Source organism: Drosophila ananassae, chromosome 3L (genome assembly GCF_017639315.1).
Source record: "Drosophila ananassae strain 14024-0371.13 chromosome 3L, ASM1763931v2, whole genome shotgun sequence".
NCBI lineage: Eukaryota > Metazoa > Arthropoda > Insecta > Diptera > Drosophilidae > Drosophila > Drosophila ananassae.
The window spans coordinates 1,181,501-1,198,920 of NC_057929.1; the positions used below are offsets into that span (position 1 = coordinate 1,181,501).

The 17,420-nt window shown below is 44.3% G+C and overlaps 1 protein-coding gene and 1 long non-coding RNA gene across 2 annotated transcripts; one reads left to right on the forward strand and one right to left on the reverse strand.

Annotated features, from left to right (window-relative positions):
• Positions 1-8,554: 8,554 nt before the first annotated feature.
• LOC6495243 (segmentation polarity homeobox protein engrailed) lies at positions 8,555-13,010 on the reverse strand. Its single transcript, XM_001958742.4, has 3 exons — positions 11,429-13,010; positions 10,278-10,375; positions 8,555-10,006 (listed from the first exon to the last, which is right to left on the reverse strand). Exons 1-3 carry the CDS (start codon positions 12,768-12,770, stop codon positions 9,758-9,760), a joined length of 1,689 nt encoding a protein of 562 aa, XP_001958778.1. The 5' UTR covers positions 12,771-13,010; the 3' UTR covers positions 8,555-9,757.
• Positions 13,011-13,186: 176 nt separating this feature from the next.
• On the forward strand, positions 13,187-14,402 carry LOC123257220. Its single transcript, XR_006507227.1, has 2 exons — positions 13,187-13,890; positions 13,979-14,402. It is a non-coding gene; the product is annotated as an uncharacterized LOC123257220 (long non-coding RNA).
• The last annotated feature ends 3,018 nt before the right edge of the window (positions 14,403-17,420 follow it).

A 17,420-nucleotide genomic window follows, 5' to 3' on the forward strand; every position in this document is an offset into this window, starting at 1 on the left:
TCGGGAGGATCAGTGGAACAGCTGGAAGGGGATGGGAGCGTGTAAAATGCTTTTCCGCGTCTTGGACTCGCAGAAACCTTTGGCCCTGTTGCAAAATGCGGCAGCCACAACGGAAAACAACTGAAAAGGTTGAAGGAGAAGTAGCAGCAACAAAGCTTTTAAGCACTGAGAAAAAATCGATGTACTTCTTACGAAAATAAGCAACAGATAAGGATCTTTTGAGTCTTGAATTTCAATAAATCATTTACTACTAGAATGATAAGTCCTTTCCATTAAATCTTATACTTTCTCCTATTAACTAACACCCTTTTCTTGCAGTGTGCATACCCGACTCGTTGCAGACACGGCATCTGGACCACCCAAGTTGCCTCAGTTGGCCGCGCGACTCTCGGACTCTTGGAGGAGCGAGGGGCTATTAAGCCAGCCCCAAGCCGGGCCACTCGATGATTACTTGAAATTCAATTGCAGTCCATTAGGAGTGATTAATATGTATGCGATTCGGCGGCAGCAGCAGCAGCAGCAGCAACAGCAGCTACAGCAGCCACAGTTGCAGTTGGAAAAGCAAAAAGTATCTGAAGCCAAAACTAAGAGCAAAGATACATCCGATCCGAAGAGAGGATCTGCAAAAATGCACTACACTTAAAATTATTGACACTTTGGCGATCGACGGCTACTGGGATGCCGGCTGGCCAAGAAGAGAAACGTTTAAGAGAGGAGGCCCAAAAGTGAGATCCACAAGAAGGCAAGCAATCCAGACAGGGACGAGAAGACGCGAAGAAGTCGTCCAGAAGAAGACTGTTGTCTGAAGACTGAAGCTCCTCCATTCAGGGGACCACACACGAAGTTCTGGGCTCTGGGCAACGGAAGGCGGCAACATCGACAGTAGTTTTGCGGCTCGTTTACTGCGTTGACTCCTCGCCGATCATGATCATTACGAAACATCATCATTATGGGGTGTATGTATTGTGGCCGCAGAAGAACGTCATCATCATAAAGATGTGCCTGCCTCGCCTGCCTGCCTCATCCTTTGAGTTTGCGGCGCCAAATTGCAGCAAAGTAAAACAGCGTTTAGCATTGTGCTTGTAATGATCTTGGTCAGGCAATCCCCATTCTGCAATTCCCCAGTCTGCAGTCTACAGTCGCAGTCTACGTCCTGACGAAGTCTGAAGAATTCTACCAGCTAAGAAGCAAAGAGAGGGGCAGCCCAATGACTTAAGAGAAGGCAAGAGGAGACTGAGTTAGCGCCTTGGAAAAAGTGTAATAATTTATGTATTTTGATTAGGTTCGTAGGTTTTGCGGTTGGCTTATAATTGATAAGTGCTTTCGAGATACTTTTTAATGGGCCTAATGAAACCTTTTGGGTCTTTAGATACGTTTCTATCTATAAATGAAGAGCAGGCAGTTAAGATACTCGTGAGAGATATTTTCAAATTAATTTGAAGCTTTCAGGTGATTTAGTTTTCGTTGCTGAAGTAATAGATTTCCAGGTGTCCTGGTTGTGAAGATTGCGAAATACCCTCTCCGGCTATGACTCACTACCAATAAAAGTAATTTGGTTATAACAAACAAATTAGACCAGGCTATAACTTTCGGAGCGATTTAGATGCGCTTCATCCATTAATTTGAAGCTGAGAGATCAGCTCAATTACACTGCCATCTCCGCGCCCATTTCTCCCTTTTTTTTTTATCGCACTAATTACACTCGGGCCCTGGGATTCCGATTCTGGGATTTTGGAGTCTTTTCGTCTTTTCGGGTTTTTTGTGGATGATCCAGACCAAACCCAGCACTGGGTTGGCCCATAAAAATCACATCAAAGTCGCGTCCGTTTCGAAAACTAGTTGCTATAAAACTGCAATTACCCGGCGAACTGCACTAAAACGCTCAGTTCGCAGCACTCCAATTTATGGGAATTTACAGAAAATAAAAAGAAAAACTAAGCCAGAGTCGTCAGAGCCACGTATGCAGAGAGCCAAAAAGAAAGCATCGCGCATGAAACGCGCATTAAATCTCGCCTCACCACCCACCCACACACCCATACACAAAAAAGGAGATACCTATCCTTGTTTTTTATTTCTCCAAATTGTTTTTGTTGTTTTTTTTTTTTTACCAGGCAGGGCAATTCTTCTTCGTAGAGTGCAAAAAATAAAAAATAAAGAAAAGAAAAGAAAAGCCGGCAAAAAGAAGCGGCCAACAAAAGCTCAATTTGTACCTCAATTAAGGCGTCGACCATGGAACAGTGGGTCCTGAAAAGCTTCGCCCTGCTGCTCCACTGTTTGTGGCGCATTTCCGTTTCCGTCCGGGGTATCCTCCACCTCGCCACTTCCTATCCCCTTCCACCGCATGAATTATGGCCAAGGTTCGTGCTCAGAGGCGCTGCACGGAGTCAGATAAAAACTGTTTGGCTGCAAAACGTCCTGGGCTCTTGAATGGAGAGATAACCAACGGCGGCGCGCAATTTTCAACACATTTCCCAGGATACATCCTTTTTCTGCTGCGTTCGCAGAGTAACTTCACCCCTGGATACCCCCCTCTCAGCCCCCTTTCAGCTCACCTCTTTTTAGCCATTTTTCCCGCTTTTCATTCGTTTTATTGCGCCAATGTTCAGGCTGCAGTTTGCCGGGTTTTCCTCGTTTTTCCTCGCTTTTCCTGCCCGCTTTTTTTCCTTTTTTTTGTTTGCCTTATTGAGCTTTCAGCACTTTCGCTTCGCCACGGTTGGAGGGTGTTGCCTTCTCACTCCCACACCCCATGCCACATGCCGCATGCCCCAAGCCCCACCCTCTTGCTCGCTTCTTGTTTTTTTGGGGTGGCGCTGCCTGAAAAGTGCAGAATCAAATAATTTACTTTCCAATTCGCGCTGAGATCACGTTTTTAATTTGAAAATTTTACAACTTGCGCGAACAATGTTTATTTTTACCCAAAGCGCCTGCCAGCCAGGGTGGGGTGCGAAAAAAGAAGAGGTTTTTCTGTTTTGGTTTTTTTGTGTTTTTTTATTTGGCTGCGAGCTGAGCGAATTCAATTCCAAGTGTTGGGACTTGCACTCCCCCTTAATCGAGAATCAGCGTTGAATTTGTTTATGAAGCCCGCTTGGCTACCAATTAACCCCTGGCTGCTCCGTGTGCCTTGTGTTTTGTGTTTCGGTGTCGTTTGCTCAATTTTGCATATGGAAAACAATTTGCTTTGTGTTTGCCAGCTTTTACAAGTTTTTTGGATGACTTCAACTGGGTTTTCAAATACTCTTAAAACGGATAAGCGAAGAAAATCTCATTGGCCAAGTTAAGATAATAGAGAGCTTTTCCGACACTTTTTAGCCAATATTTTTATTATTTTTCATCGGATTTCGGAATGAAATGCCATTTTCGAAACACGGTTCCATATAGCTTCGAGCTGCATAAAAATACCAAAATATTCGGATGATCAAATTTTGGACTCACTTTTGGCCAAAATCATTTTCGAAAAATGGGTCAGTTTTCGGGTGGTCAGGTTTTGATTGAAAATGATAATACTCAAAGATCTAAGATCGGGAAGGTATAACATTCGACGATCGGATAAGTATTGGACAAGTTATGTTTATTTTCCTGAAATAAAATCGAGGGGTCAAGTCAAATTGACCAAGTTAAACTTTTCAGACACGTTTTAGTCGATATTTTTACCATATCGTATCCGATTTTAAAAAGGTGTACCGTTTTCGAATCAGGGTTCTAAATAGCTTCAATCTGCATCAAAATATCGTGGAAATGAACGAATCAAATTTTTTACCCATTTTTGACCAAAATCATGATGTTACCCCTTTGAAAATTTTCAAAAAAAGGCTAAGATTTTAGTTGTCGGGGTTTTTTGAAAAATCATTATACTCGAAAATCTAAGATCGGGAAGCTATAACATTCTTTAATCGGATGAATATTGACCAAGTTATGGATATTTCCGTGAAATAAATCGACGTAAAATGAATCGAGGCCGTGATGACCAAGTGATCGAACCCTCGATTTATTTTGGGGAAATAGCTCTAACTTGGGCAATACTTATCCGATCGTTGAATGTCATACCTTCCCGATCTTAGATTTTCGAGTATTATCATTTTTAATCAAAACCTGAACACCCAAAAACTGACCCATTTTTCGAAAATTTCCAAAGGGGTAACATCATGGTTTTGGCTAAAAATGGGTCGAAAATTTGATTCATTGATTTTCCCGATATTTTAATGCAGATCGAAGCTATTTAGAACCCTGATTCTTAAATGGTATTCCTTTCCTAAATCCGATGCGGAATGGCTAAAATATTTGCTAAAAAGTGTCTGAAAAAGTTAACAATTTTTAACCTATTTTGACCCAATTCCATCAACCCACAGTATATGCCACACATAAAGGATATCCTTTGGGAATAAGTGCGAAACCCTCTGCAAGGGTATCACAAAAATATGACAATGATAAACCGCGTTTTGCCTTGCACAAGAACAACTATAAATTCATAAATCGGAAACTCAACAAATATTTTATCGCTGAGCCAACATTTTCATTTTAATTGGCGTATGTTTTTGACCAAATATTTATTTTGCCAGTCGAGTCCGGACGAAATGCTGAATGTTTGCCCGGGCTTGATTAATTAAACGAGGGACTTTTGGGGGCCACCCACAAACCTAACACGCATATGTACGTGAGATTTTGATATATGATTGGAGGAGTCGAGTCCGGGATTCGTTAGCGATCCGTAATGGTGCAATGGATGGCGATCAATTTGAAATACTCTCGGATATCTACATACCCATATACGAATACCATCGAATACTCCCCCGAAAGAATCGAATAACGCGAATTTCATCGCATGATAAATGACGGACTTCCGTTGCACTCGCTGCCAAGGATCGACTCTCCTTTGCAGCTTATTGTTTGTCATATTCAAATGCCAAAATATTGTCATTATCTGACGGTTTGTTTTCCTTTTTCCTCAAGCCTTTTTTTGCTGGCCATTGTTCGGGATCATTTGTCTTTGGCATTGACCACTCGCAGGGTGGCCTCCAATGCGTTTTCATATCTTCTGGCTAATGCATTTCTTGCTGACCACTTGGCCAGTTAGTCAGTTAGTCAGTTAGCCAGTTAGCCAGTCAGTCAGTTGCAAGGTTGTTGTTGCATTTCAATTAGGCGGGTGCTTTGGCTTTCGGGTTTGTTACCAAACAGCCCTGGCGTCTTGACCCACGGTTCAAATTAATAATTGTTTTCTCCTCACACTCCATTCGACGGACACCTCCAATGACATTTCCATATATACCATGCCACATACTACACAAAAAAATATATAAAAATAATGTTCGTTTGGTGTGGCCCATGTTTGTGCCGGCTATTAAGCATTAATAAGCACAAAATAATGTTAATAATGTCATCATTGGGACCCACAGACCCACCGCCGAGGTGAAAACCAGTGTCGCCGTCATATCCACCAGATGTACATGGGGTTTTTCTTGTCTTGTAGTTGTTTTTTTTTTCTCTCTATTTTTTTGGTAATAAACAGCAGTCCTGCCTTTTAGCCATCGGCATGCATTTATTCATAAAAAACTTATAATAATATATTTATGGCCATTAGACAGTGCTCATAAACGAAACGTTCAATTCATTTGGTTGCCAATAAACGGGGGGTTTAATGGTGCAATTACATCCGGGGACCCACCGCCGTAATAGTCGCCGCCAAAGAAAAAGTGTGAGATATTTTCAAGATATTTCGGTACTATATAAATTCATAGATATGGAAAAGAGTCACGAAGTTTACCGTCAATAATTTAAGACCCATTTTGAAATCCACAAATGGCTCCCCGAATAGAATTTGTTACCAAGCCCCAGAATCCAATATCTAGTACAGTAGTTGCTGAAAATATCTCGTCATCCGACTGGCCATACTCGGAGCCATTGATGGCCATCCTCGCTGGCTCACGGCGCCCGTGTTGACCATCTCAATTAGCTGGGCATTGAGAGCAGTTAGCAGCTAAAAAGGTGCAAATCGCCGGCCAAACAAAGGCGCAAGCAGCTGAGCAATTAGCGGGCAGCAAATTGAACCCGCTCACGGACCGAAGACCATTGGATGGATAGTGTACCTCTAACGAAAGACAATCAATTACAATGGGTTAACAATGCGCGGATCAAATATTTGCGCCAGATCTAAGCGCCAGGGGTTAAGGGTACTACTAAGCCCAAAGGTATATATACTCGGATATATATATGCACATACGTAAGCCGATCAAATGCCTTGAGTCAACACTGTATTGACGTCTCGAGTTGAAGGAGAGTATGATGATGATGATGATGACGATGGTGCTGATGCTAGAGTTTTTTGAGCCTCACTCCCGGCCAGAAGGCAGGCAGTCAGGCAGGCAGCTCCTCTGCTTTGCTGGCCATGTTGTTGGCGTTGACTTCTGCTGAAAATCCAAGCCAAGTGCCGGGCATTTGAATGTTTGTTTAGGCTGGAGCTGAAACTTGGCAGCCCATAATGTGAGATACTCATGAGATACTCCTCATGCCATTGGTAGCGCCGCAGACTATGAAGCTCTCTGCAGCTGGAGATGGAGCTGGGAGCTGGAGTTGGAGTTGGAGCTGGAGCGCCTGTCTGTTGGCCATAATTGAGTGCACTTTCCACGGAACTCTGGCAGCAGCAGCGACAGCGATTATGAAATGCCTGGCCTGGTCTGGCATGGCATGGCATGGCCTGGCAACTTGGCCCGCTGCTGACAACTCTGACGTCTCTCTGGCAAATGGCGAACATCAGGGGCCCGTAATCGTAATGGTAATAGTAATCGTAACGTTGCGTTTAAGTACTCTGCCCCGCCAAAGGGTACTACGTACTCTCGGGCACTCCTCGGTATTCCCTATTTCATATATGCCTCTGCCCAGGGATCTCGTAAATCAATTGATAAAGCGAAGCGGAAACAAGTGGCAGCTCCAATTGCCCGGTACTGGGCGAAATAAATCTGCCTCGGCGGCAATTTTCATTTCACTTCGACTTTTACTAGATAGCTAGTAGTATCCCCCACCACATCGCACCCACCAGATCGCAGCAATTAAGGCGACAAAACTGCAAAGAGCACCACCCAAAAAGTGCAATTAGCGATCTGGTGTTCTACATATATGGTGGGGATATATGCTCTAGATGGGGGATCTCTTTAGCTTCTGCTAGGAGGGGGTGGCAGACACGTGTCCGAGGTCTCGAAATCAAAGGGGAATATCCAGACACCCCAGCATCATGAGAAGCGCCAGTGCACAGAAAGAAAATTAAACTCAATCAGAAATATACGATTTCTAAGCTAAGATATAATGGTATTATTAAGTTACTCTCTATCTCTCTTTCAACTATTTCTCCCTGTGTATATTTTGTAGTTTGTATTTTGTATTTTGCATTTGTAGTCAACGTCAAAGGAGCATAAATCACTGGAGGAGTAGGGAATCGGGCTAAGAGGACTGGGGGGATGCTGCGCCCACACAGACGACTGACTTATGGAGCTGGCATATGTGTTTTTGTGGCTTTTTAATAGCTCGCTCGATGGATCGTATCGTCGCTCCCCCAAAAACTCCATCCCTATAACATATATGGGTGGAGTGTGTAGTGTGGTATGGTATCCCCTCGTTTTCATCCTCAGAGCCAAACCAAATACCCCATACATTGTATGCGCAATTGAAATTCCATTCCTTGAGCTGTCTGAAAGTGAAATTTAGTGTGTCACTTGGCAATTTCTGCTAATTAGAAGTGTTGAAAGTGTTTGCTTTGATATCAAACCAAAAACCAAAAAAAAATAAAAAACAAAATGCCCATCAAGCGAGTGAGTACACTGAGAATCCATAATTTGCATTTAGTTGACATTTGGTGACCTCGTCGTGCTCTTGATGATATCTCTATAATTCCCATTAGCAATCGATTGATGTGGCATATAATTTTCCATCGTTTTGTGGGCCCAACTGCATATTAGACAGCAACTATTACCAACACATTGCACACGCCAGGTAATCAATTACAGGTGACCCCAACGCTACAAAATGCTATGGTACTGGAGTCGGTCGTGTGAGCCACATAACAAGCCAATCGATGAATCAATACAGTTATTGAAAGTGAATCATTATAATTATATAGGAGCCAAAGGCACGAGTTGCTTTTAAAGCGATTCACAAGTTAAGAAAGGGTCTTCCATTTGCTATTTCCTCTTACTAACTTTATTTATTTGTAATTCCCAAAACAGATTAACCCTTTCATTTGTAAGAGTATCTAATAAAAAAAAAAATACATTGAATTTCCGTTTCCATTTAATTCAATTTGCAGATACAGATACAGATACAGATACTGGGACAAACAAACCGACAGATAGACAGATGGCGAGACAGATTGCGGCTGCGAATAATGTTTGTATGTTTGTTTGTTAGTTTGTTTGTTTATTTGTTTGTATGGCTAATGGGGGGAAATTGTCTAATTGGTTCATTACGTGCCCAAATGGATTTGCGCCTCTATAATATGGCCGATTTGAATCCGCCTTGGCGCAAAACTCCGCGAGGCATGCGAACGGATTTCAACCTCAAGCGGTGCAATTAGCGATTTGGCATCAATTCATATTCGTTTTAATACGAAGGAATGTAGGCAGTGAGGCAGTTGAGGCAGTTGCTGATCAAACACATCAACGCTTGCCAGTAAATGTCAGATGTGGCCCCCCATCTATGCATTTTGCATTTATTTTCAGCAAATTAACGCCGCTCGCCGCCAGATCTGTGCCAATAAATCATTTGATGCCGCCACTCTGACTGCTGACTTCTGACTGCTCCCTGTGCAGTCTCCGTCACAGATATTTGTTTATAAATCGCACATAGCACATAGCACATAGTGTGTGCACAAGATTTGCTTTTAATTAAACGGAAAGGAATCGAAGACCCATAGTTGTTGCCGTCACTCATTTAGAATCAGATTCTCATTCTTATACTCATTCTGATTGTGCAATTAGCGGTTGCAGCACCCTCGCCTGGTGACAAGATACATGATTTAAAGTTCTCAGGCCTTTGAAGTAAGAAGGATCTGGGTGGCCTAAAAATAAAACCACATTTTCATTTTATATTCATTTTTTCACAATTGTTTTATTTCTTTTTTTTATATTTTTTTTTTTTTGCATATTTTTTTTGTTTGCTTTTTTTTTTAACTTTGCTTTAGCACATGGATTTCGGTTTTAATTTTTTTTTTCAAGTGCATTCATCAGCTAGTAGTGGCTTTGTTAACATTTCGCTTAAGGACTAAAATACTCGTTCATAGCAATCCTTAAAGACTTAAACTACGAATTAAGCTAATTTACAAAGTTTGTAATTAGCAGAGATTTTTTTTGAAACATTAAATACTAGATACTTTGTTGTTGTAGGAATTTTAGGTCTGAAAGTTGAAGCTATTTTGGAGACAATTTGCAGCGACAAGCGTTGTTCGTTTTTTTTTTGGAGAATAATAAAAAATAGCATAATACTTTCTTTCGGCTATCCATGGGGGGTGTGGTTGAATAAATATATATATGATTAAAAGCCAACAACTTACAGCTCGAATTCGCTACGGATACATGTATCTTACGGATAGCTAGGGGTTACATACATACATATTTACAAAATACATACAGACAAACACGAGTGTATGCACTACAATTATATCACATGAAAAACCATTTTGTACGCCTCTGACCTCTGACCTCTCGATTATTGCACGCCCCCGTTTAAGTACGAGGAGGAGATACTTTTTATTCTCCCTATAATAAGATTAATTTCTTTAGGGGATCTGGCCGTTCATGCGCATCTCGAGCTCCTCCTCCTCTTTGGTCAGCGGAACGGTGGTGTGATTGTAGAGTCCTTGGGCCATCAGCTGGAGGGCCAATGGATTCTTGGAGCCGGTGGACTTCTTGATCTTGGCCCGCTTATTCTGGAACCAGATCTTGATCTGGGCCTCATTCAGGCCCAATTCGGAGCTCAGTTGCTGGCGTCGGCGCTCGGTCAGATAGCGATTCTCGTTGAACTCCCGCTGTAAATAGAAGAGGATGGAATTCCGGATGAGTTTCAGATGACATTAGAGAGCCCTAAACCCCAGGTAGGGTAAGGAAAATCAATTATTTGCGGTTGCTTGGACTGAGCGTGTCAAATTGGTTAAGTACGGAGACAGGATGCAGTCGGTAGGAGCAGGATATGCTCCTAACAGCAGGCAGTCAGGTCAGTCCCGGCACAAGTAATGTGTGTAAATATTTTGGTGAAAATATGACACAACAATGGATTTTGGAAGGATATTGGATGCTTACCTTGAGGCGGGCCAATTGTTCGCTGGAGAAGGCGGTGCGTGGTCGCTTCTCGTCGTTGGTCTTGTCCTTTGGCTGTTTGGGGCGGCGGTAGCGAGGTCCTGCAATGCGAAAGAGAGAAAAAATATAAAAGTTAGTCTTGGCGGTATTTGCATAAAATGTTCCACATACTATTAATAATATTAATGATTTAATTAGCATATGTCTGGGGCGGAATGGCATTCTTTTCTTTTCTTTGCGTGCTGGCCGGGAAGTGTTCAATTTGTCAGCTGTCAGCGTTGGAAAGAAGTCCCGACCGCCTAACGAACGCCAAGGCATATTTTAAGCAAATGATTTCCATTTCTCCCCACCCCCCACTAGTTCCTAGGCACTCTAATTAGCAAGTTAGTCTCTAGAGACTCTAAGTCGGCTGGCAAAGTGCTTATTAGATTTCCACACATTGTTAATTATAATTGGTAAGTGGTAAGTGGTAAGTGGGAGATCACTTCGATTAAGAGAGTCTATATATACTATAGAGTGTAATCTCTGTGGAGCTATCAACGCCGCGGTTATGGGCTGCCAATCGATTGCATCGACACCAAATTAAAAAACCATTGCCAGCCATAAAAAAACACTTAACTCGTCAATTAACACAACCGTCTAAGAGGAGAAAACTCTTCCCTCTTTCTTTCTTTTTTTTTCAGATTCTTCCCCCCACTCTCGTCAATCGTCAGCGGGTTTTAGGGCTTCTGCTTGGCGTGTGTGCGTGACTTGTGACCTTCGACCTTCGATCCGAGGATCAGAGCAGTTGGAACTCCCACTCCCCTTGTCGGCGATAAGAAAACGCTGCCTGTGCGCTACATGTTGTCACATAAAGTGTCGCTCTTCAAAAGGAGCGCAGCTCCTCACTGCGTGAGGCCCGGAATCGAATCGGATCGGATCGGATGGCTGGGAATATATTAGAACAGTAGACTCCGACTCTGACCCCGAATGGAGTCAGTTTCATTGCCATTGTCCGCGTGTCTCCTAATTGTTGCAGTGTCCTTCGGATTTATGACACAAAACAGAGCCATTTCAAAGGCCTGCCGCCGCTATTACGCTCCCCCAGGGTGGTCTTGAAACTTTCTTCCACTTTTTCCTTAAATATTAAAAAAAAGATGAAAATAAATACTAACCTGAGCTGGGACGATCGCTGTAGCGGGTGCAGTAGACCCAGGCGGGCCACATCTCGTTCTTGCCACCTTCGGTGGTTGTGGATCCCGTCTCCGAGCGTGTATCATCCGAGGACTCCATACCAGAGTCCCGACTAACGGCGGAGGGCGGTGGAATCGGCTGGGGCTGTGGACTGCTGGCATTGGCCACAGCGGAGGTGGCTCCCATTCCCACTCCCACACCCAGGCGACTGCTGGGCGAGGAGTTGAGCGAACTGGAGGCCGAGGAGCAGCCGGAGGATGAGGAACTTGAACTGGTAGCTGTGGAGGAACTGGAACTGCTGATGGTGGAGGCGTTGGAGGCGGGCGGCGGGCTGGCCAGGCTGCTGGCACTGCTCAACGGTGGCTGGGTCATCGTGGGAACGGCCGGCTGACCGATCTGGGAGACCGCCTTGCACAGGCTGCCCAGAGCCGACTTCTCCGGGTTGGGCTCGCTCATCTTGGTCGGCGGCGGAATCACCGCATTGGCGGCACTCCGGCGCAGGCGGCTCTGGACGAGCTCCTCGTGTATCCTGGGATAGGCCACCGGATTGAAGCAGTTGAGGAAGTTGGCCCGCTCAATCATCATGGCCGCAGTGGCGGCTGCGGCGGCGGCCTGCTGCTGGCGACTAAACTCCAGGAGATCCACCCGCGTAAAGGCGGAGGGTGTGGCCGCCTGGGAGCGGTTGGCCGCCTCGAAGGGCCGGAAGATGCTGGCCTGGTTGTCGGGCTGCTTGCCCTGCTTCTGGGCGTCGCCGAAGCGATCCGAGAGGATGTTGGAAATGGAGAAGGCCAGCGAGGGCTTGGCCGTCGACTGTTGCTGGTGGGCAGGCGGGGGCAGACGGCCGGCGGAGGAGGTGTCGTCCACGTCCACGTCGATGTCGTCCTCCTCCTCGACATCCTCCTCGTCGTTGGTGGTGTGCGTTTGGTTGTGGAAACTGCCGTCGCCCATCACCGAATCGTTCTCCTCCTCCTTGATGGTCAGCGGGGTGGAGGATGCCGGCGTGGAGCAGGAAGCGGGTGAACCGCTTCCGCTTAAACGTTGCTGCAGTGCAGCGGCATGGGCATGGGCGGCTGCAGCGGCGGCGGCGGCTGCTGCAGCTGCTGCTGCTGCTGTATCGAAGGCCACCGCCGGATGGTGGAACACGCCGGCGGCTAGCTGCTGCTGATGAAGCTGCTGCAGTTGCTGCAGCTGGTGGAGGTGCTGCATCTGCTGCTGCTGCTGGTGGATGTGGCTCATGTCGAGGGCGGAGATCGTAACGGGAATGGAGCTGACAACGGGCGGACTGGGCGCTGACTGTGGACTGCAGCGATCCTCCAATGCCATTTACACGAAAAGCACTTGTCTTCACTTCACTTGTACTTGTACTTGGACTCGGTTTATTGTTTTTGGTTTTTTTAGATTTTTGGGATGACACTGATTTTGTTTCAGACTCTGAGATTTCTCTGAGACTCGTCTTCGCTTCTTGCTTGTTCTTCGGTCTTCCGCGCACGTCTGATCACGTCCGTTCACGGCGAGGGCTAAATTAGTTGTTACTTGACGTTCGAATCGCAGCCCCGACCTCGAGACGAGTTGACGTCGGAACACGAAGCTGCAGCGCCGGAGCGGAGCCAGGCGAGCCGATTGAACTGTCAGCGGGAGCGAGAGGCAGCTACCCGAGTCTGGCTTATGAGAGACCTTTGACGGCATCGGGCCAGAACGGGAGAGCATGAGGACTCGAACTGTGGGTGCGTGTGTGCGTCGTAGTGAGTGAGTGACAGCCTTTGTCACCTGTGCTCTTCGAACCGGTTCCGTCGACTCGCTCACTCCGCCTTCCAGGTGCTCTCTCGCCCTCGGCCTCCCCACAATTTGAAGGGGGGCTTGTTAGGCGGCGATATGACTTTATTATGCGCGCGCTGGAGCTGTCATGCGGTTGACAACTGTGTCTCTGCGCCTGCGCCGCTCTCTCGCTCTCTTCGGCGTGGGGCGGTGCCCAAAACCATGGCTATATCCGCCCCACTCGCTCTCATGGCGTCTAAGCCAGGAAAATGGCTGCCTGCCGGTGAAGGGGAACTTCCTGTTGCCTGATATAGCCGTCTCTTCTGTCGCTGCTCATAAGTATTTAGTTTTTGTTGATTTTGTTTTTGGCCGCGACGTTTCAATCTGCACTTCCACCCGGCCTACAACTTTATCGACACCAGGGTCCGTGGAAAGACGACCGGGCCAAGGGATGGGACACGAGGGGGAGGAGATGATCAGCCGGCCGAATAACCGCAAATAACCGCAAATGGAAGCCCACCAGTCAGTGGAGAAACCCTCTGAAAAGTTTTAGAACTGCCACCACCCACCCCCACCATGATGGAAATGATTTTGTTATTTTTCACAAAAACACGCTAAAAACGATGACAATTATTTTTTCACCCAAGTTGTATCGCCAATTAAACGGTTAAATGTGGCATGGTTAAATGTGAGCAGTGCTGACGCAATGCGCCAATTGATTGATATTTAATTGATTTTTAATTTATTTATTTGCCCATCGAATATCAATTTGCCAGCCAGCCAGCCGAGCGTAAGCCACCGAAAAGCCTCTCGATCTCCACCGGAATGCCACCATCGCATAAAAAACCAACGCTAACTGTCAAAATAAACTTGGGAAGGTGTTAAAAATGAATGCCATTTGGCATTGGACACCAACAATAGAGCTTTTGGGGCCCTAATCACACGCTGGATCTACAAATGTGAAACATGTGCTGCAAACAACACCCGAGATGAGTTTGGGAATTGGGAATTCGAACATATAGCCACTGATATATGGCACATAAATCACCGAATCTGTTCGAGATGAATAAAATAAAAATCAAATAGCATAGTCGCTAATGAATTGCCTTTGGCTTATGGCCACGATTTCGATTTTGATACTATTGTTCGTTGTTTTGTTTATTTTTGAATAATAAAGGCTGTGTGGGCTTTGGCTTCTGATTTATTGAGAAAAGTATTTAATTAGAGAGTAATCTTGACACCGCTCCCACCTATTTCCTGTTGCCAATTGCCATATGTATTTCCGAGTGGCATCATAAACTAACGCCCAGACAATGGCCCATAATCCATATTTAGAGCACATCTCGTCCGAACCTGTTAGCCAATCAATGGGCCAAAATTTATGCAATTTTTATGCGCATTTTTATTCGATTCGAATGGACTTGAATCGAATACAAATTAATAAATATTTTAACAGCACATGATCCGGCTAATTAAAATGCCACCGAGCTGGCTTAACCGTTTCATTTTCGGCCTTAACCGTTTTCGAAGTTCCAACGCACCTTCCAACTGCGGTCAGCCATTAAAAGTCGAACTCGGGAAAACTGGAAACTGGAAGTGCTCTCGCTCTCTCTGTTTCGCAAATGGCTCTCTGGCTTTCCATTTCCCCTTCGAAATTCGAACTCAAACCAAGATGGCTGTCCCACTCGCACCATCTTGCCCTCTCTCTCGCCGCTCTGCTCTCTCACGCATGAAAACAATGGCTGCTGCCTCTATCTCTCTTGACGGAAATTGTTGTTGCCGTCGGCAGCTGTTGATTTTTCCGCTCAAACCATTGCCCTTCCACCCCATTCGTCACCCCACCTCCGCCACACACCGGCCCCCCCTCAGCAACCACCCTGTTCCACTTTCCGCTTTGATTGCCATGATTTTCAATTATTACCGTTGTCATGTTTGCTCAGCATTTGGCCACAAAGGGGTTAAACAACCGCCGACAGTTGCGTAAAAATGCGTTAATTAAAGTTTTCAACTTGTTTCTTTTGTAGCTGCAGCTTGTTGTTTGTTGTTGTTGTTGTTATTCTTCAGCAATCAGCAACAAAAAAAGAAGAGCTACAACAACCACGACAACGACTGGTGCTGCTGCTTTCGAGTTTGCCCTTAATGATAATGATGCGTATGTTTGGATAAAATGGTAACTGCTAATGAGCTTTACCTTTCCACCACTTTGGCTACTGTTTCTATTTCGGTTTTTTTTTTTTTCGGTTACTTTTTCGCCTCTAATGATTTTTTCCTTACATTTCTTCGGGCCAAAACAAAAGACTTAAACAACGAACTTGACAGAGTGCCAAAACACTTCAGAACGAGAAATATGTTAACTTGGGAAACTGTTGATGGAAATTTATTAATTATTAATTATTTTATTTTCTGTTAGTTGTAAGTATCTATTATTAAGTTAAACTCTTAATTCAATTTTCAAAATAATTTATTTTTTTGTTAAATTGTTAAAATAAATTCTTCAGATACCTTCACACACTTTCCAAAAATCTTCATTCTTATTTTAGAAAGTTCGATATCATTATTCCCCTTCTTCCAATTACAAAAATTGGCCTTCCATAAGCGACTTAATTACAAGGGGGCTACAACTTAATTGAAAAACTGGAATCGAAATTAAAACTGGAACATTAACTGGTCTTGAATTGAATAAACGCATTGCAGGGCTCCACCAGCTTAATAATAATTTTTCCCGAGTTCGCAGCGCTCCAAAATCAAGCTTTGAATTGAAAACTGGAACTGAGAACCCAAAAAAAAGAGAAGAAAAAAAAACTGGGAACTGAGGCTGGGTAATTTAAAATTCATATTTTACGCAGCCAAATGCGTAAATCCGTCCGCTGCGCTGAGTGCCGGCGAGTGGCGGTCGAGAGTTATTAATGGCTACACATGCGAGTCATAATATACTCGTACATACACACAAAAAAAAAATATGTGAGCATTCCCCCAACTTGTGGCCGTCCGTCTGTCATTTGCATACACTACCAATCCCGGCGAGGTGGATCGCCTTCTGAGAACTATTTGGATATAGAGTTACACGATCCTGGGTCTACACAAAAATAGATAGAAGCGATAGGCCGAAAGTAACTTAGGAAGATAAAAGGTTTCCGTTTGGAAATCCGATATAGTCAGTATGATTTATTAGGATAACTATATAGTTATCTGGATCTGGCGTGTCTGGGGATTATTTATTAGTAAATAGACGAAACATGAAGGGCGACATTTAGTGTAATTTACAATCTTAAGTATTCATAACTAATTTATTATTAATATTAGAGTATTTTCGAGCTGTCTTGTTGCTGTCTACCCCTTGAAGCTTTTTTAAGCTGGCTTTAATTAAAATTTAACTCTGTCCGTAAATCGTTTGTCAGAGAGCTGACTGCCTTCACATCACTTCCACCTCCTGTTGGCCCAGCACCAGCTTTAGCCCCAAAAGCCCCTCCCCTTAATACGCACAATGCCCCGAGGCCTTAAAACAATTTTTAATTTGTTAAAAATACATTTGTTTTTTTTTTTTTTTGGTTTGGTTTGGATGTTGCTGTTCATTTGTTGAGTTGTCGCCTTTGGTTGTTTTTTATCGTTGGTGTTGTTGGTCCGCCATGTACTACGTTTAGGGTTAAATGTTAATGAACTTGTTGATTATAAATTTGACTACTTTATTTGCCCAGAAAAGAAAATAGCCAGCTAATAGATTGGCCAGCCCGAAACGGGTTTCATATCCATTGTTATACGCACTTTGGCGATTTTTTTTCTTATTAATTTATATATACTCGATTAACGACCGTCGAATGATGATTGGATGAAATGCCAATAAGCTCAGAATCTGGCTTGAAAGATGCGAGAGTCGTAAGAGTTTTATGACTTCATCTGGCCGGATTTGCATGCCAAAGCGACGACCCGTTTTCGATCAATTAACCCACTCATTTTTAGCTGGTTAATTTCCGTTGCAGGCTACCTCGTTGCCTGGGTGCCAGGGTGCCAGTTTGCCACCAAAAGCTGTAATTTGTTTAATTTGCCACTCGCCGCAAATTGTTTTTCTCAGCTAATTTGTCAATTTGGCGGAGCTTGTTAGGTGCTTTCTGCCATTGATGTTTGCTCTTCGCCTTTTAGCTCCAACGCTTTGGAGGCGCTAATGGGCCCTAAGTGTTTAATATCTTATTTTATAGTTTAAACATAAATTAATTTTCCCTG